The sequence below is a fragment of the Gracilinanus agilis genome, chromosome 4, assembly GCF_016433145.1.
Source record: "Gracilinanus agilis isolate LMUSP501 chromosome 4, AgileGrace, whole genome shotgun sequence".
In the NCBI taxonomy this organism is placed as follows: domain Eukaryota; kingdom Metazoa; phylum Chordata; class Mammalia; order Didelphimorphia; family Didelphidae; genus Gracilinanus; species Gracilinanus agilis.
Window position 1 is genome coordinate 282,549,686 of NC_058133.1, and position 16,802 is coordinate 282,566,487.

Here is a 16,802-nt window from a genome sequence, read left to right on the forward strand (position 1 = left end):
CTCTCTCCCTCTCTCTCTCTCTCTCTCTCTCTCTGTCTCTCTCTCTCTCTCTTTCTCTCTCTCTTTCTCTCTCTCTCCCCAGGGTTTTGAAGGCAGCATGTGTTAAGGAAGGTATTTGAACCCAACCTTTTCTGAAGTCAAGGGCAGCCCTTTGTCACTATTTCATATGCTTCCTATTGCAATGGATACACTAACTAATGTACAATTATTACAGATACATGTAGGTAGTCCCCCAAAGGACTACTAGAAAGTATTTGTTCTGCTTTGTTCTTTTTACTTTCCAAACTCAGAAATTTTAAAACTTTTTCTTTACAAATTCAGACTGGGCTTCCCCTATGTAAGTGAGGATTTTGAATCAAGTGTCAGTGCTGGCCAGGTTCTTAAAAAAAGGTTCTACCTAATCCCATCCCAATAAGGAAATAGACCCAGAGAGAATGATGTCTTAGGACATTACAAAGAGATAGAAGTGACCTTAAAGGCCATTTCATTCACTTTGATGAAGAAACTGAGGCACAGCGATCAGAAATGATAAACCCAAAATTGCATAATCAAAAGCCATTTATTAAGCATCTTCTATGTACCCAACACCGTGCTAGGCACTGGAACCACAGAGACCTAAATGAAACAGTCCCTGGCCTCAACAAAATTATGTTCTAACAAAAAACAACATTGGAACCCAGGAACTTGGACTACCAAAGCAGTGTTCATGCCCTAGCTTCTGTGGAGAGTCATTTTCCTTCCCATTGCTGGGTTTTAAATACTTTGTGACCTTTTGATTCTTAGCTTCTGGCCGCCACAATCTTCTGGTACTGTAAAGAATAAAAATTCCATTCCACATAGACACTCTACATTCATTACTTACAGAAGGTTTTATTTTGTTTTCTTGGTTTTGTTCCTCCCCTTTGTGGTTATTCAAGGTTTGAACATGCAGTCATACTTTCCCCTCTAATGAGTTCTCCCCCCCAACCCCAAATGCTATTTATAGCAGGTGATTGGAACAGAGCCATATGTGTATATTACCACTTTGGGTTGGCCCTGTTAAATATTACTTGGCACCGTGCCTTGCTCTCCCCTCTGCTTGCCCTTATTATCTGGTCTCTTCTGCTCAGAGTCTGGCCAGAGCCTTGGGGCCCTCATTGGACTGCAATGGATGGCCAGGGTTCCCCTGTAACATGGTGGGGAACACTGTCCTAGATATTTAAGATGGAGCTCCTGTGCCTTAAGCCAGTTCCTGCCCAATGGGGGTATATTGTGCTCATTCTTGACCTAAACTGGAAAACAGAGATGCATGGAGAGGCCTGACCTGATTTGCATCCTCTCTTCAGCTATTCAGCTATAGTTTTAACCTGTTTTCACAATTTCAGTGTAAAGAAAACTGCAACTAAAAATTAACTGCCAAGGAGACTATTATTATTATTATTATTATTATTATTATTATTATTATTTTAAAGTAAAATCAACATTCTCTACTTGGACCACTTCCAGGGCAAATAAACACATGGGTAGACAGAGTTGGAATCAGAGGGCTGGGGTTCAAATCTTCCATCTGCCATTTCCTCTCTGGTATATTGATAGAGAAGTCACTTAATTTCTGTTGGTCTCAGTTTCTTCATCTCTAAAATGAGGGGGGTTGGACCAGACTCTTAATGTCTCTTCCTGTTACAGGTCAATGATCTTATCTGGTATGACATTTGTGAAGTCACTTCTCCCTAGACCTCAGTTTCCTTATCTGTAAAATCAGGGAATGGGCTGGATGATCACTGAGATTCCTTTCACTTTGATCCTTCAAACACTCCCAGGACATTCTAGGTCCCTAACCTGCATTTCCCAGATGGTAGAGTATCTAAAATTGACATCATTAGGGTCATTCCTCTGGCTTAAGGTAATAATCCACATACACTCCTTGCTAAACAGTGTTTCTACTTGGCATTCAAGAATAGATGACTTCTAAGATGGCTCTCAGTTCTAAATATATGGCCTGTTGTCTCAGTATCTCAGTAACTATTTTTTTCCTTTTGAAAGAGTGTGGAAAAGGCAATTAATTATCTTTTACTGACTTGCATTGCAGACGTGACTGGCTCAAGGTCACTTAACTAGTAAGGATCAAAGCTGGGATTCATACTCATGTCTTTTTAGACTCCAAATTCAAAAATATATACATTTACAGATATACAAATATATATTTATATGCAATGCAGGTATTTATGTCTATATAACATATGAATTTGTACATAGATACATGTATATGTATATTTATGTATGCATATATATGTTATTGTTGGGCCATTTTTAGTCACGTACAACTTTTTATGATCTCATTTGGGATTTTCTTGGCAAAGATACTAGAGTGGCTTGTCATTTCCTTCTCTAGATCATTTTGCAGATGAGGAAACTGAGGTAAATGGTTAAATAACTTGTTTAGGGTCACACAGTTAATAAGTATCTAAGGCCAGATTTAAACTCAGGAAAAGTCTTCCTGGGCTGGGCACTCTATCCATGACACCACCTAGCTGCCCCTTTATCTATGAACCAAAAAAATATGTGTATGTGTGTGTTTATATACACATATTCAATATGGTTTAACCACCATCTTTTATCCCTCTTCTCTTTCTCTTAGAGTCACATTGTAGTCAATCAAATGTGCTTTGTATTATTGGATTTTATCTAAGTCTGGGAGGAGGAGTATCTCAGAATTACTTCATTTGTTCTATCTGGGATCTGCAGTATAGTTATCTCTCTATTTGTGTCTTTTCCAAAGCTGGGTCAGATAGTACAAATGTTTTAAATAATTCTTGAACTCCAATGTGAACTCCCGTAAAAGAAAAAATACATAAAATGTAGGAAATATTATTTGCCAAGTGTTAATTTATTTTCTGTCAATGACTTTGGCAAGAGTGTACAAGTACATGGCACAGAAAATGGCTTTTGAGATATTGTGAAATCAGCACATGAGTCACCAATGGAGAATGGATGAGAGTAATGTTAAGCCCCCAGACATCTGCTAAAGCAATGTTTATTTATATATTTATTATTTATTTGAGAATTTTGAAAAAAAAAGCCTTCACTGTAGGGCCTTTAGGCAACCATTCTATATAAAAACAAAACAAAACAAAACAAAAATCCCAAATCAAAAAGAGTAAAATTTCAGCCCAAAGGGTCTCTGGAAAAAGATGGCAAGCAAAGCCCAGCAGGAAATTTGTATGCAATTATTAGGCTTTTTAAAAGTCTTGGTAAAGCAAATATATGAACATTAAGGGTGCTGGAATGTGAGGCAGTAATGACTGGGTCTACATGGATTTCTCTGAGACCCCAGCCAAGTTCCTTAAGTCCCTAGTCCTTAATTTGAAAGCAGCTTGGGAAAGGAGAATTTACATTGGTTTTAGAGTAAGAACACTTAAATTTGATCCTCAGCTCTACTACCCACCACCCGTGTGACCTTGAGCAGCCTACTTTCATACCTTCATCTCTGAAATTAAGTGGCTGGTGAGGCATATTGGTGGCTCAATGGATAGAATGCTGGGCTTAGAGTGAGGAAGACCTTGGTTTAAATTCTGCCTCATGTACTTATGACTTGGGTGAATCTGAGAAAGTATCCGAACCTTTCTGGACCTTGGTTTTCTCAACTATAAAATCGAGGGTTCAGCTCAGTGGCCTCTAAGGTCTCTTCCAAATTTATATTTGAGATACTGTGAAAGAGCTGGAAAGGGATCAGAGGCCATGGAGTCCAACTCCCTCCTTTCAGCTCTAAATTCTACGATCCAATCATCAATTAACATGTATCCCTGAAGAAGATTCATACTGAAATTTCAATGAGGGCAAAGTTTTCCCTGATGACAAATCTGGGTCACTGAGTTTCATCAAGGTGAACAAATCCCCCAAGTAGGTTTTAAGTGGATGTGGGCTGAGTAATCAGGACAGACTCAGGCAGACGCAAGCTCTTTGGCATGGTTTCTTTTCCCCCAAATTGAGCACATCTCAGTTTATTTTAGACTCTGGGGGGTGGATTCATATCCTTAAATGAATGTGAAATGGCTAGGGCAGAAACTTATGGCAACTAGGGTAAAGAAGATTTAAGAATGTCTTGGTCATCTCCCACCAAATGAAGATAACTTAAAAAAATTAATTTTATTAAAAAACAAAATGAAACAAAACAAAACCTTATCTTCTGTCATAGAATTAATACTGAGGATCAGTTGCAAGGTGGAAGAGCAGTAAGGGCTAGTGAATTAAGGTTAAGTTACTTACCTAGAGTCACAACTAGGAAATGTCTGAGGCCATATTTGAATATAGGACCTCCCATCTCCATGCCTGGCTCTCTATTCTCTGGGTCTTCTAGTTACTTCTTGGAGATAACTTTCAATTCTCCAAGGCTGTGGTAGTGATAAGTAGATTCTAATGTATCCTATCAAACTAAAAAGGTGTGTAGGTTGGTTATTATGTTTAGTTGTTTCCAGTCATGTCTAACTCTTCGTGACCCCATTTGGGTTTTCTTGGCAAAGATACAGGAGTGGTTTGCCATTTATTTCCTTCTCCAGTTCTTTTGACAGATAAGGAAACTGAGATAAACAAAATAAAATAGCTTGCTCAGTGTCACACAGCCGGGACTTCTCTGAGGCTAGATTTGAACTTAGGTCTTCCTACCTCCAATACCAACACTCTCTCTACTGTGCCACCCCCCTGCTCTATGGAGTATAAATGCAACTATATGTAGAGACCTTTCATCATATGTTTGCTTTTCTTTGTATTCCCATCACTTAGAAGATACTTAGTAAATGTTTAGTAAATGTTTATATATGATAAAATAATAAATAAATTTAATAAATGATCTGAGTGTCAGGGCAATCAGTATTCTACCTTCAAGAATTCCTTAAGATTATCTGTAAGCTGTAGAAAAATTTCATGCGATTTCTGCCCTCTACTCTTAATGACACAATCATGGATCCTTAAAGAATATGGTAGCAGGGTACAGGGGAAAGCTCACTGACTTCAAAACCGGTCTCTGATATTACCTATCTTGGAGATGAGCCACTTAACCTCCTTCTGTCTCAGTTTCCTCTTTTGTAAAATGAAGATATTGGACCAGATGGCCACCGAAGTGCCTTCTAGCAACAAATCTATGATCCAATGACCTGGTTTTCAATCTGGGTTCTGCTATTTACTACATGTTACCTTGGCAAATTTTTTCATGTCTCTAGGTTTTAATTTCTTCATGGTTTATGATAGTCCTTCCAATTGGAAGTCTTTGCTATGAAATATTAAAGGCTAATGCCTTATATAGGTACATGCATAATAAAGCCCAATTATAGGAAGGGAGGGGAAGAAGGTTTTAGGTGGACCAGTCAGGCTGTACGTGGTGAGTGGTTTTTGTTTTCATTTTATAGTTTTCCATATTTGGGGTTCCTGTCCTTTGTACAGTTCTGCACATCTGCCAACTGATTTTCTCATTTGTTATCTTCTCTCACCAGGTGGCAATGTTGATCTGTGCAGGGTTCCTGATTGCCTGGATCCCCTATGCCGTGGTGTCAGTGTGGTCAGCTTTTGGACAGCCTGATTCCATCCCGGTTCAGTTTTCAGTGGTGCCAACCTTGCTTGCAAAGTCAGCAGCTATGTACAACCCAATTATTTACCAGGTCATTGACTGCAAATTTGCCTGTTGCCAATCTGGTGGGCAGAAAGCAGCCAAGAAGGAATCTTTGAGGTCTTACAGGTAATTTTTATAAAGCACTGATGATATTTACATTATATTCTCTCCAGTCAAAGATAATAATTTTTATTCAGAAACCAATAGATAGGATTAGGTCATTCAGAGCTGGTGTCTTTTTGTGGAGTGACAAAGCCAAGCTGAAAACCAAATAGGATAGTGTGTGCTATATGCATAGTGAACAGGATATTGAACTGGGGACTAGAAGACCTGCCTTTTTAATCCTGGCTCTGCCACTGAGAAGCAGAGTGAGCTTGACCATCTTTTTTGAGATTTGGTTTCTTCGTTTGTAAAATGGAGAGATGATATCTATCTTACAAATATGACAGAGTAACTGTGAGGCTCAAATGAGATAATGATTGTTGTTGTTCAGTCTTTTCAGGTTGGCTTGACTCTTGCTGACTCAATATGGGGTTTTCGTGGCAAAGATCCTAGAGTGGTTTACCATTTCCTTCTCCAGCTTATCTTACAGTTGAGGAAACAGAGGCAAACAGGGCTAAGTGACTTGCCCAGGGTCTCACGTAGCCAGTAAGATCCTGAGGCCAGATTTGAATTCAGGAAGATGAGTCTTCCTGACTCTGGGCCCAGTGCTCTATCCACTGTACCACCTAATTACAGAAAAATAATAGCTTTCACTTATTTGGTACTTTAAGGCAGTGATGGGCAAACTATGGCCCATGGGCCAGATGCAGCCCCATGAAATATTCTATCCCTCCCCTCCACATTATTCCTAATCTGACGAATACAATGAGTAGGATACAATACAATGAAACTTCTAAAGAGTTGCCTTAGAAACAGACTGACAGATGAGCATTTCCATTTCCTTTGGTCCCCCTCTTTAAAAAGTTTGCCCATCACTGCTTTAAGGCATTTGTCCATTATTTTCTTTGAAGTACATAATAACCTTTGAAGCAGAAGCAATTACTCCTCTCTCTCTCTCTCTCTCTCTCTCTCTCTCTCTCTCTCTCTCTCTCCCTTACCTTAATTTTAGAATCAGTATTGTGTATTGGTTCCAAGTCAGAAAAATGGTTAGGGGTGGGCAACAGAGGTTAAGTAACTTGCCCAGGGTCTCAAAGTCATGTAGCTAGGAAATGTCTGAGGCCATGTTTGAAACTAGGACCTCCTGTCTCTAGGCCTGGCTCTCAATCTCAATCTCCTCCTTTTAAAGAGATTAATAAAATGAGATTCTTAGAGGTTAAAGGATTTATCTAGAATCAGTTAGCAAATAGGTATTTGAGACAGGATTTGAAACTAGATCTTTGACTCTAAATTCAGGATTCTGCCACTAAGTAAACAAGCCTTTTTAAAACACCTACTGCAGACTAGGCAATGTCCTCTAATTCTAAGGACTGAAAAAATGTGCTACACATTGAAGCTTACTATATATTGAACAGCATTAAATCAAGCTCATCTACATCTGATCATCCTTATGTAAGGTGAGGTTGGAGAAAGGAGGAGTAACATTCAATTTCTGATCCCAGATAACCTGGGTCCTCAGAAATCTTTTTTTTTCCTTCTTTTTTTCTTTTAAACCCTTAACTTCTGTGTATTGGCTCCTAGGTGGAAGAGTGGTAAGGGTGGGCAATTGGGGTCAAGTGACTTGCTCAGGGTCACACAGCTAGGAAGTGTCTGAGGCCGGATTTGAACCTAGGACCTCCCGTCTCTAGGCCTGGCTCTCCATCCACTGAGCTACCCAGCTGAACCTTTTTTTTTCTTTTCTGAGTAGCCACCATAGAGCTATTCCAGCCCCCTGCACTGGTGGAACCATGCTGATTTTCTTCCTCATTGGACTACTCAGTGTCTTTGTTGTTATTATTCAGTCATTGAGCCATATCCAACTCTATGTATGTGACTTTGTGGCGTTTTCTTGGCAAAGATCCTGGATTGGTGTGCCATATCCATCTCCAATGTGTCCCCATCTTACAGATGAGGTAAATATGGGTTAAGTGACTTGCCCAGGGTCACAAAGCTAGTAAGTGCTTGAGGCTGGATTTGAATTCAGATCTTCCTGGCTTTTTTCTATATCACTCACTTGTCTAGGCTAGTCTGAATGACTTTTTGCCAAAGAAATTCTGTCAATTACTCCCTGAGTACTTTGTTTTTTGAATTATTAGGATAAGATAGGATTAGCAGAGGGAACAGTAGGTTCTGGCTCTGTTTTCTTTATCTCTGTCACCTGCTCATCTCCTGGTAAAGTCTCAGAAGACCTTTGAATAGTTTTAGTATTTGATGGGAGGGCAGGACTGGGTTGTATTCAGGGAACTTTTAGGACTGACTGGAGCCTAATAGTAATGGGAAACTGCTCTCTCTATTTTCCCTAACATTACCCACTTGATGGCTAGTATACATTCCAGTTAGCTTCTATAAAAACCACATTGTCATTTCTTTAAGTAATTCAGGAGAGTGGGAATAGTTAGAAGATTTGGACTTTGCTTCTATCTCTTACTGCCTGTAGAGCCTTAGACAAATCACATGAACTTTACCAAGACTTAGTTTTCTTAGCTGCAAAGTGGGCATAATGATAAGGAATCCACATTTTATTTATTATACATTTATGATATATATTTAGATGGTCCCTCACTGTTCGACAGTCCTACCACTAGACTCATATCAATTCCTTCCACTAGTCTTGACAGTGGCTTAATCTTATTTCCTTTTTGGGTAAAATTCCTGGATTTGGAATTAGAATACTTGGGTTCAGGTCCTGTCTCTTATTTCCTAACAGTGTGACCTTGACCGACTCACTGATTCTCTCTCAGGGCCTCAGTTTCCTCATCTATAAAGTGAAGGGATTGGATTTTATAGCATCTTGGGTCTGTTTCAGCTCTGAATCTGTGATCCTCTGTACAAGTACTCTAAAGAGCCCCCTCCATCAGCCTTCTACTTCACTGAGGAAACAGGGCAGTTAGATGGTACAGTGGATAGTATAGAGGAGACAATTAAGGTAGTTTGATAAGAAATGACAGTGCTCTTTTAGAATTTTAGATAGGTAAAAAGGGGAAAGGAGGTGGCTAGGTGGCTCATTGGATAAAGCATTGGGTCAGGAGTCAGGAAGACCTGAATTCAAATTGGACCTCAGCCACTTTCTAGCACTATGTCCTTGGGCAAGTCGCTTAACCTTTTTTGCCTCAGTTTCCTCATCTGTAAAATGAGCTGGAGAAGGAAGTGGCAAATCACTCCAGTATCTTTGCTAAGAAAATCCCAAAATGTGTCATAAGAGTTCAAAGTGACTGAACAACAAAAGCAGTGAGATCAGTATTCTCCCTTCTCCACTGTACCTTTTAGCATCATCTCTCACTCTGTGCCTCTTCCTGCTGTTGGGAGAAGTATTTCTATTCCTCACCAAGGCTAATTCTTCTGCCCACTAATGAATAAATCAACCACTAGGCATTTACCAAGTACTTATTGTGTGCTAGGAACTAGAGACAAAAATAAAAATTTCCCCTGATCTCAAAGAGCTTTCATTCTCCTGGAGAGATAACATATACTCATATAAATATATGTCACACTTATTCAACATTAATAATAACAATAGTATTTCTATACAACTTTAAGGTTTGCAAAGTGCTTTACATATTTTACTCATTAGAACAACCTTATCAGTCCTATGAAGTAGGCGCTAGTTATTATTATTCCCATTTTACCTATGAGGAAGCCAAAGCACAGAAAGTTCAAATGACTTAACTAGAGTTGCATATCCAGTAAATGTCTGAGACCTGAACCCAGGCCTTCCCAACTTTAAACCCTAAACAGTGTCCACTTTGCCACCTAGCTGTCCATTACAGGGTAATTTGGGTGAAGGAGACACTATGCCTCTATATTTCTGTGATCTCGTTTTCCCTGCTTCAACAATTCCTCTGTCTCTTCTGTTTCTCCAGATTTTCTTTCCCATTTGGCTTTTCCCCATCTATTAACAGACTTTAGTTCCCACTGTTTGTTTTTAAAAAGTCTTAATGTTTCTTCCCTTTCCAATTTTTGCTTGATTCCTCTTTTTCCTTTCCTGTTAAACTTCTTGAACTGCCTATCATTATTGTCTCACTCTACTACCTTGCAGCTCATTCTTTCCTGAATCCCCTTTAATCTGGCTTCTGCTGAAAATCCTTTCTCTCAAAGGACACCAATGATCTCCTTATTGTTAAATCCAATGACTTTCTCCCTCTTCATCTTCTCTGACTTTCCCACTGCCTTTGACACTATTGATCCTGTAGCTTTTATTGAATACTCTTTCCTCCATTATCTGTAGACACCACACTTACTGGTTGGCTTCAAGTAAAAAAAAAGTGAAAAAGAGTATGCTTTGATTTGCATTCAGACTCTATCAGTTTTTTTTCTGGAGGAGGATGATATGTTCCATTATTTCCTTTGGAATTGTCTTCCATCATTGCATTGCAGAGAATAGCTAAGTTCTTCACAGCTGTTTAGTGGATCTAATGTTCTCTGGTTCTGTTCTCTTCACTTTGCATCAGTTCATGTAAGTCCAGATTTTTTCTGAAATCATTGTTTATCATTTATTATAATTTAATAGTATTTCATTATAATCATATACCACAACTTGTATATGCATTCTCCTTTGACAGCTTCATTCCCTGTAAAGGTAAATTTAAGCTGCTATCATTAAATTTCTCCTCATTACATGTAAAAGTAGCTTTTAATATAACATGTACATACATATTTAGTTAAAATGGCTCTTTTACTGTTCTTCATACCTGCATACCTTTTTATTGGCTAGCTCCATGGCTGAAATATACTTCCCTCAATTTGAAGTGCCTCAAAATTATCTTGTGTCTATTATGTAAATATGTATTTACATATATGTATACATATGTTCATGTGAAACTGTCAGCTTTTTGAGGGTGGGGACTGCTATACTTTGTCCTAGTATTCTCAATGCCTACCATCATTCCTGGCATCCAGTAGGTGATTAATGAATTAATGAATTTATAGACCAATTAAGACAGAAGGACATTTCAGAAGGAAGAACAGGAGCCAAAGCATGCAACACAATTTGTTATCTTTTGTGCCACAGTTTTATGTTTTTTAGCTTTATTTGATTAAAATCAGAATGCATTTTGGTAAGTACTTTGAATACTAATAAAGATTTTTTTAAACCCTTATCTTCCATCTTAGAATCAATACTATGTATTGGTTCCAAGGCAGAAGAGTAGGAAGGGCTAGGCAATGGGGGTTAAATGACTTGCCCAGGGACACACAGCTAGGAAATGTCTGAGGCCAGATTTGAACCTAGGACCTCCCATCTCTGGGCCTGACTGGTCCACTGAGCCACCCAACTGCCCCTCAAATAAAGATTTAGCATATAAAATGGGTCAATAAGATGGTCCCCTGGATTAGGCAAAGCCTCTCTCTGATTTTATCTTTGTACTTGCTTCAGCACCAAGTATATAGTAGGATAGTAGGTGCTTAATAGGTGTTAAATTATTGCTAAGTGAATTGTGAGACTAACACTGGAACTATGTAATTAATGTTTTTTTAAAGCAATGAAATGTATATGAAGTTTCTAAAATGAGATTTTTCTGAGAGGCTACAAAAGTTGGGATCACTGATATCTATCCAGGTTTGGGAAATGTAAAAGAGGAAGGAGCTGCTAGGGGTGCAGGTCCCTTATTCATTAACTTCATGCTATGGAACAGACATTCTCAGTTTCTGAGGCTGCCTAAGAAGGGAGCAGGAGCATTACCTGATCCACTGGGAAAGTGGAAGGTCATCAATGACCACTTTAAGAATTGATAGGAGCCCCTTGGACTTGGTATCCAAGGAGGAGGATGCAGCCTGCATTTCTCATATCACCATGCATCCCTGACAAATGCTTGTGTGCCTGGATTCAAATGGTCATATTTTTGGCCAGTGTGAAACAATTGTTCCATAAGTACTAGAGATGTAAAATGAAGGGTCAGTAAATCAGTAAATCCGCATTTATTAAGAGTTAACCATGCCAGAAGCAGCTAGATGGCACAGTCATTAGAGCAAGAGGCATGGAGTCAGGAAGCCCCATCTTCCTGAGTTCAAATCCAGACTCAGACACTTAATAATTGTGTGACCCCAGACAAGTCACTTAACCCTGCTTGCTTCAGTTTCCTCATCTGTAAAATGGGCTGGAGAAGGAAATGGCAAAGTATTCCTGTATTTTTGCCAGGAAAATCCCAAAGGAGAACATGAAGAGTTGGACATGACTTAAATGACTCAACGAAAACATAGCAGGCATACTGTTAAGTGCTATAAATACCACCACCCCCAAAAAGAGGAAAAACAACTATTCTTGCCTTCAAAGAATTTAAATTCAAATGGGAAGTGCAATATGTTGCATTACCCAATGGCAGACTGAGGTGGGAAAAGCCTTCATTAGAATGTGGGATTTAAGTTGTCTTGATGGAAGTCATGGAAACTATGAAGTGGAAATAAAGAGGGAGAACATTCTAGGCAAAAAGAATAGCCAGTGGAAAGAGAGAGAGAAGGAGAACAGAGTGTCCTCACATTTGAGAATCAGAAGGTAGGTTAGTGTATCTAGAATGCAAAATTTGTGGAAGGGATTAAAGTTTAAGAAGACTGTAAACGTAGGAAGGGGCTAGGAACATTTACACAGATGTTGTGAAGGCAGAAATGATAAGATTTGGCAATGATTGGAATTGCAAAGAGAAGGATGAGGATGATACAAGATAGTGAGTCAGAGTAATTAGGAGGATGGCAATAATAGCAAAATTTAAAAGAGTTGAGAGTTTGGAGCAAAAGTGCTCTGTTTCTGAATATGTTAAGTTTGAAATGCCTACAGGACATTCAGTTCAAGATTTCCAAAAGGCAGCTGATGATGTAGGTCTGTAATTCAGGATAGAGACTGGGACATAAAGATCTGGGGACCATATGCATGATGCTAATTGATTGATAGGAGTTGATTAAATCACTAAATAAGATAATATAGAGATAGAAGAGAAAAGAATCTCTGGTTAGCGGTCATGAAATGGATGAAGTCAACAGTGAAGTGATTAGATAGAAGGAGAACCAGGAGAGAGTAGCATCTTGAAAACATAGGGGAGAGAGAATGTCCAGCAGGAAAATGATCTTCAGTTGGTAAAAAGTTAGGGGAAAATAATGCACATGATCACATATAATAGCATTAATAAATAACTATAGTTGTTATTGTAATTTTTCATTAATACAATAACCACAGCTTGGTTCTTAACCTTTCTGAAGCAGAAGTGGATGATTGGTGAATAAAAGGTATCATTGTAATTTATTATACATTATTTCACAAAATAGGCTGGATGACCAATTGCCAGGTATATTGCACTAGAGGTTTATGAGATGGATTAAATGACCTCTGAAGATCCTTCCAATCCCAGAAATTCTTTGATATTCACATCCCATCAGTAACAACCACCTGTCCTTCCTGAGGCTTGTCTAAGGATTTCCTTATATTTGTAGCCTTTATTATAGTTATTATATTAGGATGAGAACTCCTTGAGAGCAGAGACTCTTTTAGTTTTTGTCTTTAAATCTTCAGCATTGTGCCTAGCACATAGTAGGTGCTTAATAAACGTTTGTTGATTGGTTAATTCTCTTACTGCATGACTATTCGAATGTGAGAGAAGTTTTCATGTTAAGATGTTTCATGAGAGATCACTTCATTTTTTCTCCCCCATTTACAGGAGGCATACTGTGGCCACCATCAGGAAATCATCCGCAGTGTCTGAAACCCATCAAGAGGTATGAAGATGGATGTACACACAACATGAAAAAGTATCCCTATGGACATTCATTTACTTCTTTGATCCATCATCACAAATATTTTCAGTTGTGAACAGATTTTTCTTTGTCTTTAAGTATTTCTTTTTCATCTTGTGTTCTGCATAAGAATGCAAGTTCTTATATAGTTCAGTGGTTTCTCAAATCATAGGGTGCTGGTATGCTTCAATGGAGTATGTCGATAATAATCATGGGACTTTATGTTGGATCATAAAATTAGGACAATCACTTACTATCTTGGCCTTTTTCCTTATATTTCCTTTCCCTCAGATCAAAGGGTGGTAGGATTTAAAACTTGAAGGGGCTTTAGAGGCTAATTCAATGCTCATTGCTGACATGTAGCTTTTCCAGGGGAAAAGTTGTGCCCTTAAAACTTCTTTATGTAGCCTCGACCACTGAAAATGACATTTCTGTGACAGCATGGAGGGACCTAGTCCTCCCAGCTCCCTTCTTTTTGCATTTCCTAAACATGGGTAGATATCAATGTTCCCAGATTTCCACCCTGCCCTCCCCACCTGATTCTCAGAAGAATCTCAATTAATAAGCTTAGTTTAAATGGTATTATTTTAAGGAAAATACCAATTACATAGTTCTAAACCACAAAAGATCTAGGTTAGACACATATTTACACTTTTTTCTATCTTATTTATTTATGTAGTAGGAGGTAAGAAAGTGACTATGGGATGAAATATTTGGAGCATTCATCTTTGCATTCTCTACATACTTTTAATATCCATTAAAAGCTTATACTTTATTCATGCCAATGGGGAGGACTATAGTCAAGTGGCAATTATTCTTTAAAGCATTCAGTAGTTCTTAAAGAAAATGAGTTCTGTCTTAACTTTGCCATTGGAGACTTTTTCAACCCAGAATCTGATGACAAGGACAATCCTTACTGAAGCTACTTTCAATCTAGGGGATTTTTTTCCTCATCAAATTCTACCTGCTATCGTTGTACGTATTATTGTCCTCCCTGTCTTTCTCTCTGCCTAATTCTGTCTCTCTGTTTTTCTTTGTCTCTGTCTCTTTCCTCTTCTTATTTTGAAGTGAAAACAGCAGGTAACACAAGCTCTACCTTGAGTTAGATGAACAAAATAAACATTGTAATTATTAGGATCAATTACCCTTCTTGCCACCCAATTATATTCCAATGGACTACTTGCTAAGATGAAAAGTAGGAATTGGAGAGAAAATGATGTATTGGACGTGGTATAAAAAAAGAAGAAGAAAAGATTTTTTAAAAGATGGGTAGAATGGGAATGCTAGAAAGAAAAGGAATAGGGAAAAAAACAGTTCAAAAAAGGATACAGGGAGATGGAAAGGTCAAGAGTCAGGAGATAGAAGTTTGAATCTTGGCTTTGGCTTTTGGTGACCAGGCAAATCATTTCCCCTCTCTGGGGCTCATTTTCTTTCATTTACAAAATGAAAGATTTAAATTAGATGAGTGTCATGGGTACCTTTTTGCTCCGAATCCTAAAATCTAAGTATAGATTGGGCTAAAAGATAATAGTTTAGGCGCTGAAATTGCACAGAAGTTGATGAAGGTAGAATGTGTCTCTCCACCCCTTCATGACCCCCAAACTTTTTTTTGGTTAAACTCAAGAGTAAAATCTTTCACTAGCATGTGGTATTTGGAAACAAATAAAAAACCCTTAAAAGCACTTATGTAAATACTTAGAGCTCTGAGACAACCTAGAATTTAACTTTTTTTTTTCTGTTTAATAATGCTGTTCTTCCACTCATGGAATTCACCTGGGCATGTTTACCTTTAATCTCTGCTACTGCAGAGGCGACGGCTGTGAATCGTTTGACTTTAAGAATTGTGAGATGTTGTGGCAGTAAACCAATCAGGTGTCTTTTCTAAATCTAGTACCAAGATGGTGAACCCTTAGGGGAAGAGGAGGAAAACTACCAAGCTGCCTAAGTAGGGGTGAACTAGCTCAGGTCACAAAAACAGAGCAGGTTAAATAGAGCAGATCAGTACTGGGATAGGGCCATGAACATGGGGAAAGGGAGAGCCTTGTTTTTTGATGAACAATATTTAAAGTGAAGACTTCTACTGAACTAAATGAAAGGCAGCACAGAAAGGAATATTAATCCTTGCTAATGAGTCCTTTGCAGTATTCTAAAATAGCAAAATAGACAAGGTATCAGGGTAGATGCTTTAGGGATCAATGATCAGGGAGAGGGACTGGTGCCAGAGGAATTCAATGCATGGCAGTTTCAAGAGAACCATGTGATTTTACTAGCTAGGGCAGGTTGAAGAAGGAGATAGGACAAGAGACCAGGCAGCAGGTACAGGTCAGAATTCTGGTCCTTCTGAGAGAAAGCAATGGGACTCCTAGGGACAGCTAGCCATGTACCTATAAATTGATTAGATTGTAAACTCCTTGAGGGAAGGGGCCATTTCTGTTTCATCTTAGTATTTTCAATGCCTAGAAAATAGAAGATGCTTGTTAGATGTTAGCAGAATAAAACTGAATTAGATTTATTCAAGTAGAGCCAGACGGGTAGAAGAGAAGAACAGAAGGACGTTGACACAGGCAAGAACCAAAGTCAAAGAGGGGTCAAAAACCAAAGCAGGTAGTCAAGAGCCAGAGAATGTATAGGAGTTGATAGAAGAAAGCAGGCAAGGCTGGAAACAGTCCAGGATCAAGGACATGATCAGTTCATTGTCCCTGCATCCTGGGCTTCTATTTGGTGCATGTTTGGAGCCAATTCCAGCTTCTCTGGGCCCTGCAGGTGGGAACAAGCCATAAGAAGCACTTGACTAAGGTTGAAAGTATGTGGACAGATGAGGAGCAGCAGCTATTGGCAGGTAAACTTTGATATAAGGCTTGTTAAAAAAAATCACATTTTTTCCTTTAAAATATACAAAAAGGCAAGTGTGTGTAAGTATTTTTTTGTTGTCAGAGGAAGCTGCCAGCAGTGTTTAAAGCCCTTATTCCTGAAAGTCAGCAGCACAAGCATAAGCCAATCACACAAAACCTTTGGCTTTGCCTCTAAGTCACCTTGAAGTTCTTAGGCATCAGCTTCATGCTGAGACTTGCCATGCAGAAATATTTAAATAAAAATTGTGAAAGTGAGGAATGCATTTGGCTATGGGAGGTGTGAAGTATGACTCTGGTGAGAAAGAAAGGAGAAAAAAAGAGAAATCATTTTTTACATATTCAGCAGTTTATGGTCAGTTTCCTTGAAGAGCTTTTTGGTTGCATTTAACAAGACCATTAATTAACACAGTTTATCATTCTACACTAATGATTTTCAATGAAAACAAAAACTATTAACATCAAGCAGACTGCGACTCCAAGGGCAGATTTGATTTGATATTGTCTTCTGAACTTTC

The 16,802-nt window shown here is 38.6% G+C and overlaps 1 protein-coding gene across 1 annotated transcript in view; it reads left to right on the forward strand.

The window, feature by feature from the left end:
* OPN5 (opsin 5) overlaps positions 1–16,802 on the forward strand; it is a 44,594-nt gene that overhangs the window by 26,711 nt on the left and 1,081 nt on the right. The window contains exons 4-6 of the mRNA XM_044675338.1: positions 5,466–5,707; positions 13,360–13,417; positions 16,199–16,274. Of these exons, the coding sequence (XP_044531273.1) occupies positions 5,466–5,707; positions 13,360–13,417; positions 16,199–16,274 (376 nt within the window). The remainder of the gene's footprint in view (positions 1–5,465; positions 5,708–13,359; positions 13,418–16,198; positions 16,275–16,802) is intronic.